The sequence below is a fragment of the Spea bombifrons genome, chromosome 11, assembly GCF_027358695.1.
Source record: "Spea bombifrons isolate aSpeBom1 chromosome 11, aSpeBom1.2.pri, whole genome shotgun sequence".
Lineage (NCBI taxonomy): Eukaryota > Metazoa > Chordata > Amphibia > Anura > Pelobatidae > Spea > Spea bombifrons.
This window is the reverse complement of record NC_071097.1, coordinates 1,211,097-1,231,536: the sequence shown is the minus strand read 5'-3', so window position 1 is coordinate 1,231,536 and position 20,440 is coordinate 1,211,097. Positions and strand designations below refer to the sequence as shown.

Below are 20,440 nucleotides of genomic sequence, written 5' to 3'. Positions count from 1 at the left end.
CATTAGAAAGGCCGTGAAGATTTTGTTGTTATCCAAACATTGCCAACCGTTCATGCGCAGTGAATCGGACGTTAAAGAACGCTCTTCTGTTAATATAATATAGAGTGCTTGTCTCTGGCTACGCAGTGTTGGCACTTTGGTGGGGTCTGGAGTGATGACCGGAGACCGGAGTGATGACCTCACCTAACAATATAAACTGACCACCCGGTGGGGTGGCTCTTGGCCAGTGGCCCATCGGGCAATTGCCCCATGCGCCAGATGTCTGTCCAGAGCTCAGAGGTATTATCTCCCATCTTGCAGATAGTCGAGCAAGAGTCACCAAAGTCTCCCAATAATCAATAATATGCCGTTTCAGAGGCATTTCAATAAATACACAACAGTCACACGTAACACTCTCGGCTACACACACAGTTCAAGGGCCACTCGGCTCACACAGAAACATGCAACGACAATAAGAGCTTAGAAACTAGAGGACAGCTTCATGTTTGATATGTTTAATCCTGGCAGACCTTCTGTTTGTCCTGAAATAGAACAAAAGGGTTGGTTCCTCCTTGTAGATGGACAGCTGGAACCCTAAGAGAACCTGCAGAATCTTGGCGTCCAGTTGCCACCCAATAGGGTGAACATGACACCAAGGAAATTGAACGCTGGTAGGCAAACGCGGTGGTAGCTTTTCATGGCGCTCCAGCCGAAGAGCCCACCAATATCTAGACAAGTTCCATGATTCACAAAATAGCCTGCTACCATGAGAAACATACAAATAAACACAAGGATGAGAAGAACGACCATGAAGACACCAAGGTAGAGGGTAGAAGAACAAAGACAGGAAATGGACAAAATAGAGAACGGGAAGCATAAACTAGTATGGGACAAACAGGAGACCACAAATGATGGATCTTCATCACTATGAGGTTGACACCAACCTTGACTTTTACCATTTTGAAAGTTTTGCCATTAGAAGACCGTGAGATCCCTATTAGTGGCAACGAGCAAGACCCAGGAATATGTCTCTTAACGTCGATCATTTCAGCTGTAGGGTTCCCAGAATTGTTTGAGTTGGGAAGGAAGAACACAGAACGTCAGGCACACATACTGCGGGAAACCAAGAAACGTCTCTCTTCTTGTCTAACCCGCGTCGTAAGGAGCACAATCTGAAGACGAGATGAAATGACAACTTCCATAAGCTTTTGAAGTGCCACATGTGACAGGTAACCTGATTCGGTATTGATGGAGAGCGGTTACCGGCGGATAAAGCCAGAGGTGATGGCCGTACTTTCGCAACGTGCTGATATAAGGGGTTAACAGAGTGGGCAGCATGGGGCTGTTGAGTCTTTCTGACCATGTTCTCCGTCCTCCTGTAATTTCTCTGACAGTGTGACCAGGACTGCGGGATCAGCCTTTTCACAAGCTCTCAAAGAGCGCACATTTCTGTGGGCAAAGTAAGTCCCAGTCACGTTACATTCACAAGGCATCACCGTCACTCTGACAAACTCCACTTTCATCTCATTCTCCTGCGTGGCCACGCTTTCTTCCTATAAGGCAAATCAAAGCGCACACAACGGACGTAGGTCTTTGTACGTGTTGACATGTGTCCGACCATCAATATGTCTCCTAAAGCCATTGCAAAGGCTAATACCGGACCCGGTGCTCGTCTGTAATGTAACAAACTTAACATTTTCTGAACGGGGAGGATTATTATTATCAATTATTATACAATGTATCACAAAATATGCCTTTACTCCTTTTTGGATATTTACTCTTTTCAATAAAAAATTCCATACCTATCAAGTGCCCCTGTTTAGTTTGGCCAGTCCTTCCTAAAACCTCTGTGCCCCTCTTTTCTCCCTCGATGCCCCTCTTTCCTCCTTTAATGTCCCTCTTTCGTCCCTTGATGTCCCTCTTTCCTCCCCGATGCTCCTCTTTCCTCTCCCAGTGCACCTCTTTCCTCCCTTGATGTCCCTCTTTCCTCCCCGATGTCCCTCTTTCCTCCTTTGATGTCCCTCTTTCCTTCCAGATGCCCCTCTTTTCCTCCTTTGATGTCCCTCTTTCCTCCCCGATGCCCCTCTTTCCTCATTTGATGTCCCTCTTTCCTCCCTTGATGTCCCTCTTTCCTCCCCGGTGTCCCTCTTTCCTCCTTTGATGTCCCACTTTCGTCCCCCAATGCCCCTCTTTTCTAGGAGGTCAGAATGTTTGCTGATTATGAGGGTATTGCAGGGTTCTACAGCCCTAAAAGCTGTGTATAGAAACAGCAGGACGGGGCTTTATCAACTAAACGGGGTAAAAACCATTAGTCTTCTTCTAAAAACAGCCTTGATTCTAAAGATTGATTTAGATGAAATTCTACAGATGGAGCGATCGGGAGGGGCAATGAGTTGGTTTCCATGGTGACTGCTCCACATTTACAAACTGAGGACCCTACATTTAGAGCAATTCCATACAATGTGATAAAGATGGTGGTCACCGTGGAATGTTTTTTTTGAGAAATCAGAGCAGAAACCAGAATTCAAAAGTTTAATTGAAAAAAATAGCAGAACAACAACAGTTTTGGTTGTAAAAATAACATTTTATTTTAATCAGTCTGAAAACATCCTTTTTCCCCTCCAAGTTCTTGCATCTTTTGACATCTTACTAAAAAAACAAACAAAAAAACCAAAAATCATCCCGCGAATTTACTCCTCCGCTCCTGTCCAATGGAATGCACCGGCAACGGCCAATGGGCTCGCGACGTCCATCAGAGCTGGTCGTCGCGGATAAACCTGTTTCCTTCCGAATGCTTCCCGTAGTAAACGTAGCGACATTTCCCTGCGACGCCTGGAACAGAAAAACAAAAAAATATATATAATATATATATATAATTGTATAATATATACAAAAATGTTTGTTTTCTTACCGGAACGCGTCGGCAATCTTGGAAAGATATAGCAAAATTTGATTTTATTTAAATAAAGTTATATATCATTTTTTTTTCAATATATTTTATTTAAAATCTAAAAAATATAAAAGGTGACACAAAAAAAACTCTAAAAAAAAAATTTACGGAAAAAATCTATGAAATGCCGAAAGCTTTATTTAGTAGGTGTTTTAGGGCGTAAAGCAACCAAGTCCATAAAAAAATGTACAGAAGCTTCAAAAAAAGGTTGTTTTTGTTAATATGGCAACAAAACAAATCAGCCAATCAGCAGCCTCGAATTGTGACGTGTGACTACATCCTAGAATTCAATTTTTCTATAGAATATTAGATGTTTTTGGGGTAAAATAGAGTCAAAGCATTTCTAAGGATATATTTTCCTACATGAGCTGACGGACGGGTAAAATATTTTTCATATTGGGGCCGCTTCCAAGCAGAATAAATAATTCTAGAGAGTTCTAAGGTGCAGACATTCAAGAGAAATAAAGGGGATGTTTTTGAATCCTATTTCTATTAAAAATGTGGTCACGAAGAACGTTCCTTCTTTCATCCTGATGAGGTCAGAAGACAGCGACCAAAGTCTCTCGGGGAGAGAAGATCTTGGGAAAGAAGTCCATATTAACAGAAGACTTTCGAGTCCATCGTGGGCAGAGTATCTGTTTTGAACCGGGGTTCCAGACCAAGGAGTTGAAGCCCACGGTATGAACGGATCCATGGATCTACTTAGAAGGTTCTAGAGTCAGTTCTAAAAGAAACCCACCAAGATCTCTCGGCACACGTGGCTACACCTTAGACCCTTCACGAGGTCCGATGAACCATACATGGTGATGGTCAACTCAAAACTTACCGCGAGTCGGTCTCTCCAGGATCTGGAGATGGTTTAGATGTTTAGAACGAAATGTTCCCAAATGTCATGGGCCGTCAGGTATCACATTCTGTCAGTGACCGCCGGTGGTTGGTCCAGGAACAGAAAGGTTAGATAATCGCCTGCGCTTTAAATCCAAAACAAAAATCTGCTGCTAGAATTCGAGCAAAAGGGGGGGGACCGTGCGAAAAAGCCACCCTGCAAGTCACGTCCGAGCCGTAATGAGAAAAGACGCTGTCAGAAGCTCGGAGAGGACGGACGCTGCGCGGGGTGACAGGAAGCAGAGAGGATGACAAAGATACTGGTGCCAGAACCCGCCTGCTCCAATCACATCCCTAACGAGACGTGACAACCCTTCCCAGCGTCCTGAAGTCTTCTCCGACGCTGGAGGACCGGGAGGGAGCTTCCAAAAACAAGCCCCGTAGACCCGAGGACGCTGGGGTATTAAGGAAAAGTCAAAGGGGACAATTTCAGGAGGAGGCCAAGAAACGTCTCCCTGGCTTCTGCTGCAATAACTCTCAGCTCAGGGAAGACAACACGGCTAGCTGAGAGTCATAAGAGTTTGAGTAACATTTAAGAGACCGGCTTCACTGTAATACCATTTGAAAGAAACACCGGCTTTGCCGTTGTTTAGGGTTCTACTGCATGTTTTAATAAGACGGAAAAATAAGACTCCCGAGAGATTTATAGGAAAAAATGTTGCGAGATACACTGTAGCCAACACAATAATGTGGCGCCGATGGTTTATGTTGTGACAGCCCCAGGTAGGTGACAGTTTACATCGAGCTGTTGAAGATGAGGAAGACTCTTAGACTTTACGACTTGAGGTGGCGCGGGTGGTGGAAGTGCGAGGCAGCTGTCACCCCGGATTAACGTCCGATGGGGGGGTGGACACATGACAGATAATGTTTGGAGGTGGAAGATGAGGAATGGGAGGAGGGCAGCTGGAACCCAGATGCCAACGCTTGCCGTAGGACAGAGGTGCGAGGTATGGCTGTGCCTGATACCGACTCTATTAAATGGGACAGCGAAAGCCACTCCGATACTCGGACTACTTCTCAATCGTCTCAGGCTGGTGGCAGCCCGTGGCAGGGCCGGCATTCCTAATCAACTTCCTGTCCTTTCGTTCTCTCCCTTCTCCTGCCCCCCCCTTTACAAAGGCTGCCTGGACCAATCAGCAACTTAATAATGGGGGAAGAAATAACGTAAAGGGGATGAATAATCCCGCAGATCTTGCGGACAGGAAGTTACGATGGGCGCTTCCATTGTACACATAAAGGGGGGGGTTATAATATATATATTGCTTATTTTAACCTATAATACCTGTTTATTTAGTGGATAGAGCCGATAAATGGAGGACTCGGGGAGCGCGACTCATCCGCTTTAATGTCTCACCATAGAAGATATCTCCGCGATCACCTTTAAGTTTATCCATTAATCTCCGGAATATTTTTCTATACATTAAAGACATAAATAACTGCCGAGAGCCGGGGGCCTTGCGAAGTTCATAGAAGAACCAAGGCAGACGGTTCAATCACCTTATATATGAATATGTCCCCCTTTCCACCCCTTATCGAGATACCTTTACATATAAACAAGATGATTTACCCCCCCTTCCCCTGACAACCCCCCCCAACCCCCCCTGCCTTGGTGCGGCTTTCGGAGAGGTAATATGACCTTAAATCCAGGCTTTTTATTATTCATGTATTCCTGACTCAGGCTACTATTAAGATGATTGCACTTAACGTGAATAGAGAAGAGCGCTATTAGGTGCCGAGTGACATAAAGGTCTGTCGGAATTGCTTTTAGCGATCAGGTTACAAGATCGTGGTTTTTTTTTTTACTTTTTAACCCGCGGAGGGAAAGCGGCGCGGCGTATCGGGCCACGGGAAACCGCAAGCGATTTGTTAGCGAGGGTAAGAATGCGTCTTGAGGGGGGTATTAAGGACCCGGGGAGGTGGGGGGGGTTGGATTCCTGTTCACAATATTAAGCCAATAATTCCCTTATTCCATTATTTTTTTCCTTCTCAGAAACGGATGACCCGGTGCCGTTATTCTAAGAGTAAGAATAGTAAAAAATATCCAAAATCAGAAAAAAAAAATAAAAAAAAAATATTTTCTTAATAAAAATCTAAATGTCCTAATTGTGTAAATATATTCGCTTGTTGAGTTTTAAAAAAAAAATATTAAATATATTTATTGAACAAAATAATTGAATTTTAAATAATTTAATAAAATTCATGAAGCCAGATATATATTTTTTTAATATAGACATAATATAGATAAAAAAATAAAGAATATTTAGAAATAAATAAAATAGGATTTTTTTATGCTCTAAAAAAAACTGGATTTAAAAAAAAAAATATTTGTATATATACATTTTTAAAACATTCTATATTTATTTACTGAAATTCATAGTTTATGTAGCTATTATACTGTCATCAGCCTGGTTTTATCTGGGATTTAGCGTAACTCACATAAACGCCTAATGCATTCTTGTTTTTTTTTCTGGAAAAAAAGGTAAATATTATATTTTTGAAAAAAAAAAAATAGGTACAATAAGGCTTTTAAACAAAGACAAGAAAGAGGCAAATTGCACAGGATCGTTCTTTTAATGTAATGGGTTTTTTCCTCCGATTCGGGTACGTTGGGGTTTATCGTTTGAACAAAACAGACAGATTTTTAGATTTTTCTGTAACGCCAGAAGAAAGAAAAATTCCCCGCAGGTTAAACCGCGACGTTCAGACCCTGAAGGCGCAAAAAATTTAAATAAAAATAATAAAATAATATAAAATTATTAAAGTGAAAGATGAAAGCTGGGTCATTCATAAATCAGGAGTTATTGGGAATGGCGATGGAAATAAAACATGATAGAACGTTCTGGAGCCATCGGTGTAAGACCTGCTGGCATATACCCATAATACGTTCCATCACCGGGGTCTTCAGACGTTCTTAGAGGAACGTGAGATACGGGGACGCGTTCGTAGTTTAGGAAGAGATGAGGAGTCGGGGTCCGTACGGAGGAAACGGGAGTGAAAGGAGAGGAGAAGAAGAACAGCAGCCCAAGAGGAGAGGGAGCAGGAGGCGGCTGGAAAGAAATCCACCCTGAGGGTGAGAGAATGAAGCGGAGATGTGAAGTTCTAATCCCAGGCCAGGAGCCGACTCCGGAAAGGTTGGGTGTAAACTAGAAATGGTGATGTGGAGCGGCTTGTTTGAAATGTCCTTCGAGATGGGGCAGCTCAGCCGGGAGGGGACAACGAGAGGAGATCTTAGACCAGGGGGAACCCAGAGAGGGTTCCTGGGAAGGTCACGCCAGATGGACACCCCGTTTCTTATAGAGACAGTCCGGCAAGATCAGCATCAGCCGGTGAGCAAGAGTGGATCCTGAGCATGCGCTCTACCATTTTGTGGCCAAACATGAGAAATCTTGGGGCCCAACAGAAACTTAAAAGTCCCAATGCTCTGTCCCACCCCATGTTCCTCAAAATTCTCCATCATATGCTCTCCAACTGCCTCACACTCGCGATGGGGCCACCAAACTGCAAAAAGGGCCCATCTGGCCCCAAAGCATGCAAGGGCCCAGTCCCAGGTAGCCAGAGTTGTGTCAAGTCCAGACTCACGTCAGGAGTAGAAGACTCTTGGCGAGTAGAGGATGTTATCTGTGATAGCGCGTCTTGTGTCATGGAGGAGAAGTCTTCCTGACCCCTTTTTAGGACCTGAGCCCACATTACCGTCCCCGGCCCCCGCTGACAACTTCTCCAAGTCCTTTACATATTAAGGAACCATTAAGCTGACACATTAAAAGTTATCTGCGGGCTAATGTTTCCATTATGTGCGTCTTGGCCGCGGAACAAGCAACACTTTGTTCTTTTGCATGTCATACTTTGTATAATAAGACGGGAGGAGGTGGTGGTGGGGGGGGGGGACGCTTTACTCCTTGGATGACTTTGACATGGCTGGCTGTTATCTGGACATGTGTTGTCAGCTGATGTTTTTCGTCTGGATGAAGTGCTCTAGAGCAAAAGAAACATTCTATCGACCCATTATACGGCTTGTAACGCCAGCCGAGGGGAGATGGGGGAGGGGAAACCACTTTAAGGGTCCGTTATCCCGCGTACAAAGGGGACCTCAGCTCTGTAACGTCCGCAAACGCTGACGAAGGCGGATATCTCATGTTCTTCTAGATCGATGCATGGGGGGGTCAATGGTCAGTATATTGTAAAGGGTTAAAGGGAACATTCATATTATGGTCAGGTACGAGCCATAGGTGAGGAGAGTCTGCAGGAGAGGGGATACCCCGTCCCCCCGACGTGCATCATGAAGAGCTGACCCCAAAACACAGTAAATAAATCCGCCCCATGGGTGTGCGTGCACAAGAGACTGGCAATTCGCATTATGTCCACTAGAGGGAGCCATCCATTTATATATCACGGGCTCTCCTTCGTAAACTTTCAGGACCGAAGTTACTAACGCAAGTGAAAGGGTTAAACGAAACCGGGGATTTAAAACGGATCTGTAATAATTTACAATCTTTTAAATCAAAAATGTAAATATATATATATATTATAAAATACAAATTTCATTTAAATAAGGAAAAAAAATATATGTAAAATATTAAAATATGTTATAAATTATATAGATATATATATAAACCCTAAAAATATTATTTTTTAATACAAAAAAATTGTTTGTATTCCCTTAGAAAACCTGTTTTGTTTTTTTTAAAGAAAAATCTGCATTTTGTCAAAATTCTACGCCTAGGAGGATAATTTTCTTTTTTGAGTCTGGATAAACTCAACCGTCATAGTCAGACAATGCCTATTATTATTATAAATTCCAGTTGTAAATAAAGAGGGTCTCAGCTGACTGCAGGAACACAGGGGTCCGGCAGATGGGGGGCTTAAAAACCTGCCGGCCCCCATCTAGTCCGCCCCTTTCTCCTGCTGTAAAGACTCATACCAGCCCTCGATCTCCTCTTAGAATCAGAAGCCCTACGCCTATCCCATGCATGTTTAAATCCCCTCTCTGTATTAACCTCTACCACTTCTGCTGGGAGGCTGCTCCACTTATCTACCACCCTTTCAATAAAGTCAAACTTCCTTCCATTCAAGCTAAACCTAACCTTTAGATTATGGCCACTTGTTCAGCACGGTTTTCTTTGGGGCGGATTTTTAAGGGTTAATGTTCTATTGGGATACAAAAAAAAAAAAATCTTTCCTCTGGTCTGTGCGGTTGTTCCAGTTTGAAACCTTCGGAAATGTAAAATGAATAACCAAGTGAATATTTCTAGGGTAAAACAATAAAAAAAAATTAAAAAAAAAAATTCTTTCAAAATTAAATATTTAAACATGTAAAATAAATAAATAAATATTTAAAAATTAAATGAAATAAATATTAAATAAAAAAATATTCAAAAGTTACATAAAAATTATAAAGTCACTGTAAGCCGTGTTTGTAATTTTGCAACTATGTAACGCGTTGACATCCTTTTCTCCATTGGCCAAAAAAAAAAGGGTTCCACTAGAGACCCCGATTATTCTTGGGGTAATTCGGCTATATTCATTTTTCTTTTGCGGGGAAAAAAAAGCACATGAATATAAAATAAATAATAATAATAATTTTTAAAATATAAATAATATCAAATAAAAAATAAATACAAACATTAAAAAAAGATAAATCATACACAATATATATAAAAAATATATATAAATAAAATCTGAAAAATGTAATTAATAAACAATATAAAAAATAATAACAAATCTGGAAAATATAAATAAGCAATATAAAAAATAATAAATATGAAAAAAAACAATATACAATATAATACATTTAAATTATATAAATGAAAAAATATGAAAATAAAAATAAAACACAATATAAAAAATATAATACATAAAAAATCTGAAGAATGTAAATAATATAAGAAATGTATTTTGCAGCGCTCCGGCCGAGAGAAGCTCTGCAATGTATGGATCAAATCAGCTTGTTGGGATGAGACAGCGAGTTAGCGTTGCCATATTTCATCCTTCTGATGTTGTTAGCGAGCAGTCGCTTTATGGCCGAGGAGTAAAGTAGCTCCCGGCTGCTACAAACACAGTTTTCTAAAGGTAATAAAATCTTTGGAATAGCAACCCAGGCGCGTTTTAAACCCCTGCCGGGAGATTCCGCTCCGGCTCGTGAAATATGTCTCCATTGTCTCTTTATCCGACGCTCTCTTCCTGCTCCATTCTTTATATGAAAACAGGATCGAGAAAAAAAAAGAAACGGCGGCAGAGGAAGAGAACTACGCGGGAGGGGGAACTGGTTCGGGGGTCTTGGGCTCCCGACGTTCCTTGTGTCGCTACAATAATCGTCCGCGGTCTGTATCTGGAGGGCTTTATTCACTAAACAGATTTCCAGATGAGCCGGAATGTTCTCCCTCTGTGCGTTATGAAGGGTCGACCCCGACGCGTTTCTCCAGCAGGGATTGGTCAGCAGGCCCCGTATTTCTTGACAGTTATCCGGTTGGTTTGATTATACATTATAATCTTGCCCTTCCTGCAGAAGAAATGCGTTGGGGTCCGTCCTTATAATGATCCCGGATCGGCCCAATTCGGCCCGTCTAGCCAGCCGTTTCTCCTGCTGTAAAGACTCAAACCTTAATCGGTCGTTGGTCTCGTCTTAGATTCAGGAGCCGGATGTCTATCCCACGCATGTTTAATACCCTCACTGTATTACCCTCTACCACTTCCGCTGGGAGGCTGTTCCACTTATCCACCACCCTTTCAATTATCATAGGCATACGGCTCCTGAAGCAACGACTGATAAAGGTGCATTGGTCGGAAAGGCTAACGGGCGTTCACATGCAGGGTCCGCTCAGCTCTGACGCGGCCTCCACAGCTCAAAGGGGATCTCGAGTATCCAAAAATATATATTTTTAATTGAATCAGCCCAATTCACACAGTTTTCTTCTCTGAGAACGAGAAGAAACTAAAAAATAAAAAGGCAGGAGGACGCCAAAAGCCACGTGGGGTAAATGACGATGACCCAAGACTGCTGTTGGGTAGACGCTCGCGGGCTTCTCATGGGTTCCTCATGGGTTCCTCTTATACCCTCGGTGGAGACGCCAAAAACTTTGAGGTTCTAACAAGGAAAATGATTCAAGACGACAAACAGATCCTTAAAAAAAACCATAAAACAGAAACGTTCTAATTCCTTTTACATCTGTATGTAAACAAGGGCCATCAATTACCCCCGAATCCGCCGGCGCGTTCAGCACCGCCAAAGGTATCTCGAAATTCCTGGGGATTAATGACACGCGGGAAGATTCCTTATCTCCTCTGTGTTATTAGAGGCTCCTCCGCGGGAGCCGCGCCATTTATTCCCCGCTAAATAACACGTTCAATTTTCTCTGCAGGTGGCCCAATCTGCCGAACGAGCGATTTCCACCATTATTCCTTTAAAAAAAAAAATAATCCCTGGCGCAGGACACTGGGTAGTCTACGGGCAAAACGTGTCCTCGGAATAACCTACTCGGAGAAGACAAATGGATGGAGTTGGGTTGATCACTGGGGCTGACGAGAAGGACCATCGTCAGGTCAAGTGAAGACTATAGAGCCACCAGCTTTCAAGATCTCAGGGGTTGCGTCTTCCAATTTTTGGACTGTCTTCTCCAGGACAATACCCGTTTTTTGGTTTATGGACAGAGGTGGTTTGGCCCAGTGATTACGTCCCAAATTTCAAGTCGAGGAAGAGGTGGTCAAGGTTTTTCTCAAGGGTAATAATTGTGAAGGGTTAAAAAAAAAAGACATTTCTTTTCTGTATTCACTAAGGTGAACCCTGGTCAGGATGGACCATACCAAGTTAAATAAATCACCAAAGACCGTTCCCATGCCATGTGACGATTACCTGTCCAGCTGGAGCCTACATATAACATTTTGTCTTCTTCTAACATCTAAGGCCGACGACCGGTTACATCAATTGTCTGCTAGGGGTGCTCCTGGTAGAACCCACCATTACATAGGACTTCTATGTCCACCCTGCGCTAGCTATAAATGTAGCTCCCCAACTAAGACGGCGTTCCGCAGCATCGGTTCGACGAAGTGGAGGATTCTTTTTGTTGTTGACATTAATGGACGGACAGGAAACCTGGGGAACTGGTGTTGCTGCCACAGGAGGCCAGGTCCATAACAAAAGAAATTTATGAGAAAGCATCTGTGAAAACAACGTTTGGAGGTCACGGCTCTCCGTGCCATTTGTTGGTGACGTACAAAACAACACATCGCTTCTCCTGTACAGATTTATAGCCAAGCGAACTGAACCCTGGTGGGAATTCAGGTCAGTCGGAAACATCACGAAATGTCCAAGTGATCTGGTTTCCAGCTAATCTGGAGCGAAAATTGTTTGGTACCTTTTGGTGTTTGACCCCCAGCCAACTTTTTAGATGTTTAATGGGGGGGTAAACCTACAGAGGCCTTTCCGGCTGTTTCTATACACAGCATGGGGCTTTCAGAGCTGTAGAACCCTGTGATACCCTCATACCCAGCAAACATAGGGGGCATCAGGGGAGGAAACAGCATTATTGGGTGCCATAGACAGGGTTCCATTTAGTTGGTCCACTAGGAACATGCGCACCCTTGGTTTAATACATCTGCTTAGTCCCCTGTATGGGGCTCCCATAGACTCAAGTGAAGCTGGCTAACCCCATCTTTGGGCTAAAGAGTTAAGATACGTTAAACGCCGGCGGTTAGACGCGTTCTTCATCTGGGATCTACCCAGTGGCAAGTGACACATTCGCAGTCGCGGGAAGAGAACGTGTCTCTGTCGGCTCTAATTGTTTTTACCAACAAAAATCTACGCCGAGCCTCAAAGCCCTCGGAGTGACAACCCGCGTCCTGCCCAATTAAGACGCGTCTCACCAGCTGCTAAAAATACATCGCGCCCGTACAGAAAGAAGGGCTTATACAAGGTGCGACGTGTACTTTTTTGGGGGGGGGGTTCAATAAGGCTCCTCCAAAGGCATATCCATAGACATCTTTCCTTCATCTGCAGGAAGCCGCCGGGGGAGAAGAAACTTTTCTTGTCATATCCTCATTACCGCAAATCAGGAACAAAACTCACTTGATCGTTGATTAGCTGTCAGAAGCGCGGGCTTCAGGAGCGAGGGAGCTGATTGACGGAGCTGCCAGTCTGCCGTCGCTTACCATCAGATATAAATACAATGATACGTTCAACAGCGATATATCAAAGTAGCTCTGCGTAGCCTGACAGTCGAAGGAGGTCAGGCAGGCTTTCCGTTCCCTGCTCCACCTTCTGTAGGTCGTGCATAGACCACAAAAAAAAACATAGCTTAACCCCATTTGAGGAGGATATTCCTAAGAACAATCTAAGAACAAGGTTCTAGAATCCAGCAGTCATGTAAAGCTTAACCCTATTCGGTGATGAGATTCCTTAGAACAATCGGAGAACGAGGTTCCAGGATCTAACCATCATGCATGGACCATACAGAAAGATAGATTAACCCCTTTGGGGATGATATTCCTCAGAACAATCTAAGAACAAGGTTCTAGAACCTACCCACCACTCGTATATAGACCACACACAAACAAAGATAGCTTAACCCCTTCAGTGATGAGGTCTAAGGACGAGGTTCCAGGGCCTACTCATCATGTAAATACCATTCCGGGACAACCTGCCTGCTAAAACAATAGAGGTGAGTTGACCGCAATGTTGAGAGACGTGAGATTTACTTGCCAACAGGACGAAGACAGGTTAGAATCCAACTCGATCCAAAGATTGAAGGAAAGAGATGTTTGGTGCCAGATGTCCTCTACACCTGAGGAACCTGGCTTGACCAGTTTTGTGTAATTTGGAAAGATCCAGGTCCTTAGAGGACTGCCAACATCTGGTCCTACAATACACCAACCGGTTAAGATTCTAAGGAGGTTCAGATGCCTCCTTAATAAAAATGGAGACATCAAAAGACTGACTGTTGACTTTTAGGTCACAACTCGGCTTGGACCATCTACGTCCCTCCGGTTGTTCCACCTTGAGTGACGGCTTGGGGGTTTGACGTGTTGAATAAAGTTATGAGTGAGTTTTGTGTCGGTTAAAGTACGTTGAAGGACCGCAGGATCTACACCAAGTATGTCAACAAGCGCGTTGGTGGAATACCCCCTAAGAGGCTTGAGTAGCCGCGAATTCTTGCAAACGAATGCAATTCAGTTGGGTGATCACATGTACCATCTTTACTAAATCCACCCAATCCTGTACCCGTCCCCGGGACCCAAAGGATCCCCCCCTCTTGTTGAATTGCTGAGCGTTGCCGATTGGTTCATGCAGCTTTTGTAATGGTGGGTGGGGTAGAAGAAAGAAGGAAACTTCAGGGTTCGTACATTGATTGACAAGCTGGCTTTGCCACAGGCTGCCACCCATCCCAGCTCCAGTTATATGACTTTGGACTAAATATCTCGTTTAGGTTTTTTTCATTCAATTTCCCGTAAATCTCTCCTCCTGGTTTAAAATCCCTTTCACGCCAAGTAGCGGCATTCTCTCTCTCCTTCCTCCCCTGGTTGTCCCCTGTGCGCTCTCCTCTTTATTTATCCCCCTCATCCGTCACTGTCACGGAACCTGCCACCTTCCAGGAAAAGGGAAGGAACCGCTGGCCTCGCAAAACTCCGGCTGACATTTGCTCTCTCCCAATAAAAAATATTTAGTCCATTAAGCATATATAGCTGTCATTCTCATGCGCGGACCCCGGACGGGGCTCCTGTTCTTTCTCCCGATGTTTATTGCAGACAAACAAGTGCAGTGTTTTCGACTTTAGCGTATTGATTAAACTTTTAAATGGCTGCCGTATAAGCCCGGGGACGGCGGAAAGATTAATTGGCGTCAATGTTCATCTGTAATTCATTAGCCATTTATTCTGCGCAGCCACATGGGCTATCAGGGAAATGCAGGCCATTTTTCATCCGGTACAGGCTTGGGAACAGATCCTGGCGTTTCTGCTGCATGCTAATAAGTTTTAGCCGCACAAAAACTGGGTTTTTTTTTTCCTCCCCACCCCCTGATGCTGAGAATAATAGAAGTGTTTGGGCTAAACAGAGTAAAAAGTATGTAGAGGGGTTTGTATGAGTTCGGAGCTTGGGTTGCACAAGCATGATGGCCCATCAAGGCCCGAGACCTTGTAGAACCCTTCGATACCAAGGACTCCATTGCATGGCGGCTCGTATATAACAGACGTTCCAGACAGATCACATGTAAAGCCATACAAAAGCCAGGATGCTTGGGGGTCCAGCTGGACCACAGGGAGCCCCTCTAGAATCTATACATTGCGTTTCTTAGCCGGTCAGGGTCTGCCATGCTGACATATTTTGAAGAACCTCATAGAAAATGTAGGCCATACATTATTATGAAGATGGACATGGTCTTCTCTGCATGGACCACCTACAGATGCCTCTGTTCTGCTCCAGTCCAAGAATTTTCTTCCATGGTCAAGACTGGGGAAGCCTTCTTCATCATCTCCTCCTTCTTCACGTCCTCTAAGTCGCGCCAGACGGGAGGAAGGTAAGGATCGCTTCCATGGACCCCTAACCTTAAGGTTTCATGGAACCCACAGTTGCTCCCCTCAAATGCTCTCCTGGGAAAGATGTGAGACAGGACAGGCGGATGTCCTTCCAAGGAGGAGAGCCAAAAAAAGACTGCCTACCCACTACACTCTGGATGAAGGACCAAGCTCCACCAGGGCCTTTTCCACACGTCCCAGAGCGTGGAGTTAAAGGTCCACCAGAGGTTCCGATTCCCGTGACCGCGGCTGATGTGACAGTTGGAGCAGACCCCGTCCACGCGCTCCTGTCTGGCGCTATACGTTATAATACGCCTCCCGGAGGCGCCGCTGGATCTTATTATCCCCATCCCGCCGCCGGACACCTGCGCTCCGCTCCGTAATTGGGTAATAATGATAATAAAAACGTTCCTCTCCATGCGCCTCGGAGTCCGTCTTCATATAATAGCCGCTCTAAAGGAGAACGGATTAAAATTAATGTGCGATTTGAATACGCCGCTATTTGGGAAGGCTGTAAAAAGCGATCAAAACGCCCGTATAAAGCTACGATATGTGATTTTTACTCTAACGCGGATTAAACGCTGACCCGCGCTCGCTAAGCGGTGCTGCCTGGGATACCGCTGGGGTGAATTCTTCCACAATACGGTCTAGTTAGTAAAATAAGCAATATACGTATGAGTATACCATATGGGAGCAGCTTGTAAAACCCTAATCAACCGTCGGTCTATCCCATGCATGTTTAATCCCCTCACTGTATTACCCTCTACCACCTCTGCTGGGAGGCTGTTCCACTTATCTACCACCCTCCCAGTAAATTAAACTGTGTAGCTGTTACCTGCAGGTTCCTATCACCATCGCAAAACATCCCAGCTTTAGGCTAAACTTATCAAAATTATCTTTATTATCTTTAGGCAAATCATTTTGACCAAAAATTAAACAAATGCTAAAAATTCAATCAAAAAATCTTTTAATTTCTTTTTTTTAAAATAAAATCAAAAATCCTTGAAAGTAATTACACACATCTTAAAAAAAATGGCAAAAAATTTAATATATGCAATAGGAAAATAGCAAAAATGTTAATTTATGTAATGTAGCACATGGCGGCATGGAAGCAGACCGACGCGTTTCTCGGCTGAGTGCGGCAGGGCAGACCCTGTGTGATGTATAATTAAACCATTGAGATGACTTTCAAGAAACCTCCCAATATGAACTATACATTACACAGGGCCAGCATTTGATGCATTTAAAGCATTTCATGCTTGTGAAACGCGTTGGGGGTCGGCCTGAGGGCTTGGCCTCCCCTCAAACTCACCGTTTAGTTCATCCGAGATCTAAATAGATTTTTAAGTATCTTCCGTTCAGAAAAATCTGAAATGTTTGAAGAGCGAAATGTCATCGTTTATAGAAATATATTTATTCTGAAGCTAACGCGGGGTTAAAAACCCCAAAAACGTGGCAGGAGAAGATCTGGGGCTTTTTTTTCCCCTAAATATTCGACTCACGGGAAACACAAGAGTAACAGAGAAAATTGAATTCGAGAGGGCATAAATTTTGAATGAAGTAAGAGATCACGCTGAGAGCTAATCTAAGAGAGATTACATTCATTTTTGGTGACATTCATTCTGTTTAGATGGGGTGGAAAAAGAAAAAAAAACCCCAGTCGCTCCGTATAAAACCCCCCTGTTCGCCGGAGATAAGAGGGGAGTGATTTAAAGGACGGATCGGCAAACTGGGGAGTGAAACCATTTAATCTCCCTCTTAGATGCCCCCCCTGCGACCTCCCCTTAATGACTTAAAGTGAAAGCGACAGCTATTATTGGCTGTTAATTGGATTTGGGAGATTCGGGGCGAAGTTCGGATCATTTAGAAGGCTGTTGACATTGGGCGAAAAAATCCTTCAATCAGCTTTATTTGTCAATGTATTCTGACGCTGGTGGGGAAATGACAGGAAGTTACTCCGAGTCACTGCGGCCAGTGACATAGTGACCTTCGACGTTGACCTCGGCCTAAGATATGGCAGCAACACAGAGTAAACTCAACACTGTCCTCCATAGTGTTCTTGGGCTGGTGGAGGGGGGATGAGTGATCCCCCTTTAAACTGGCCCATTGAGTAGTGTCGCTGTAGGCGATTGGCTCCCTGTTATACGGACTGTCACCCCCCCATTGACCCTAGGCCCGAATACGTATCTGAAGGAAGCATGGGACAAGACGTCGTCCACACATGGTTCTTCTGAAAGTCTAAACACATTCTTAAGAAATGAACTGGGGGCCCAGGGGCCAAGTAAAGCTGAGCCCCCCCCAGGCCCTGTCCTCACACCATGACTTCTACTGAGGAAGGCCATCTCAGTCATACGAGAGTAAAAAGCCGTAACGATGACCATTTCTCGGCCCTTTAACGCTCATTGTTTCAGCTGTTGCTAAGATCAATACAGCCAACGGTGATATAAATATTATATAATCGGACAAAGGGGCTGGAAATCACAGCTTGGCCGGCTCCGTCGATAGCACTCAAGTCACATCCTCCGAGGTCTTTTGCTCGGGAACGTCAATAACGCCATGATAAGGATATTGTGTTTCAAGGAGGACGCTAAAAAAGTTTCCATCATATCAATAACATCTGTGACGCCTCCTCCGGCACGCACAATGCCATCTGCAGCCTCCTGCTTCAAAGGAATCGAAACCTTGAAGTCCGGCATAATGATCGTTAATAATGTATGCGGCAGGAACGCGTAATGACTTCTTTGAAGATGTGGGATATTTCGTGGACGGCTGGGCCGGCTCTAGCATAAAATCAGGCCTGGACGTGTGCAACCTTAAGAATTCTCCATCAACGTCTCGAATGTAGCCTATTATACGCAATAAAATAATTATTGGCCCCGTAACGGAAGATTGTATCTACTCGGATATCCGAGACTCGAAGAAACGACGTGAAATGAGACAAATCGTGGCGTCCCGCCATAGACCGGCGGGGTGGTAAATACATTAGTTATTGAATACGGTATACGGGTTAATTTGTCTGCCTGGAGATCGGTTAGTTGCGTGTGGAACACTTTTTGAAGACAAGGAGAGGTTGTGATATCCAATGGTTTGATTTAGTTGGCAGAGTATCTTCTGGTTTTGATGTCCACCATTATGCTGGTGGACAACACAGAATAGCATCCTGAAGGAACGACATGTGGTTGATGGATTAAGAGACTTTTTGCTTTGGGTTTGTTCCTACTACACAAAGTTGGACTGTTGAGCTGCCACCCATTTATCGTGGCTAGATATGGAAGGTTGGCACTAAGCTAAATATCTATTTAATTGGATTGGGTGGCTTTCTATAGAACGTGGAGAAGCCACTATATCCTGATGACTACTCCTGCACCTCTCCATTCCTCTTTCTTCGCTCTTCTCCTTTACTTACTTAGTAGCTCTCCGCACTTTTAGGGCTTCCAATAAGGTTCTCCACTACCCTCGAAGCAATCATTCCATTAATTCCTCTTTACTGTCATTCTTCTGGCAATGTTTTCCACGGAACGACCAACGTTATAACTTGTGGATACTTGGTAATTGGGTTTAATAGCGCGATTTTGGGGGAAACTGTACTTCGAGGATGAGAAATATGGACTTTAAACTGAGAAATGAAGATAATAATAATATCGTCAAACTGACATTTCGTAAGTGCGACGGTACGGGGCAGCTGGACAGCTGGGGTATTTTACGAAGGGCTTTTTGGATATGTACCTGCTGGAAGCAAGTAAAGGAACGAGGCGTGCCAAGATAAAGTTCACAGTCACAGAGCTGCGAGTTTAAGGAAGTGAGCAGGAATATAGTTGGGGTTACTGGAAGCGATTAATCTCCCCTCTAATTATTCATAATGAGAGGACAGGTTATAATAACATTTGTCAAAGAACGTAAAAGATGAAGGAAGCTGAGTTATGGGGGATGAGGTCATGTTGATGGATACTGGATGCTATGTGCTATGTAATGATAAAACATGACTTATGGGCTTAGAGTTATTTTTTCCAAGAAAAATTAGTCTTATTTTTTTTTTCTTTAACTACGTGGCGTCCACCTCGTGGCACTCAGACCCATAATTCTAAACCATTGCCAGGTCGGGCGACAATACAAGTTATTAATACTTAACAGACGGGGGTTTGGTGAAACTGAACCGTAAAACGTAGAATTGGGGTAAAAAAAATTATTTATTACAAGAAATTTCTGATTAGATTAAGGTAACCCAAACTACGGAGACATGTTTTATACCATTTGATTTCACTTAATTGCCAACATTCTGTCCTAGAACGTTGGAGAAGAACATAAGTGTGGTGGAATTCCGGGTCATCTTCTACCCACATTAACCTAACTTGGTCAAAATGTATATTTCTAAAACATTATTCAGGTATTATTTTAGAGTAATATTCCATAAAATACATTGTTTGGAGACAATTAGTCTTATATGTCCACCTCCGCAATACACAGACACCCCCGACAAGAACCGACAGAACCTGGGCCACCTAAAATGACCCCAAGAGCAATAGACACAAACATTTTCTAGAGGAGCGCAAAACCTATTGGAGAAATTGGCACAGCTTCCGAGACGAGGATCCTGACGACAGATGCTAGACAAACTTGTGTCTCCAATGAGCAAGAACCAACTCTGGTGGACCAAGTGGCCACCAGAGAAGACACACAGGAAATCGCAATTAAGTAATATAGAGGAATGAACACCGGGCAACAAATCCAAAAGACAACAGAAATGTCAGTAACATGGTCCACAAAATTGAGTTCCCAGTTGATTCCAGGATCCACCATGCTCCAGTAGACTACTACTGGACCAACTATCGAACGCTGGTACCATAACACGCTCAACAAGTACAAATTGCGGGTCATGGTCATGTTCTAAGTAAGATGTGAATCTTCTTCTGTTTTGAGAAGACACGTAAAGTAGAACTCCGAAGGACAACAATAAACCAGTTAAAAGAAACTGGTTCGTTGGCTACAATGTCAACCGGCATCCTCCTTCGAGGCGGATTGGTTAAGAGATTGCATCACTGCCAATGACATCATCGCTTTTGACACCACTTTCTTTGTAAATGTATTCAAACCATTCTTCCTGACCCAAAACGCCCAATAGCATAAC

General features: G+C 43.7%; 1 protein-coding gene across 2 annotated transcripts in view; it reads right to left on the bottom strand.

Moving 5' to 3' along the window:
* Window positions 1–2,586: 2,586 nt before the first annotated feature.
* Window positions 2,587–20,440, bottom strand: part of LRMDA (leucine rich melanocyte differentiation associated) — a 183,589-nt gene continuing 165,735 nt past the window's right edge. For both annotated transcript variants that reach the window (XM_053450503.1, XM_053450504.1), the window contains one exon: window positions 2,587–2,811. In XM_053450503.1, coding sequence (XP_053306478.1) covers window positions 2,732–2,811 — 80 coding nt within the window. In that variant the 3' untranslated portion in view covers window positions 2,587–2,731. The remainder of the gene's footprint in view (window positions 2,812–20,440) is intronic.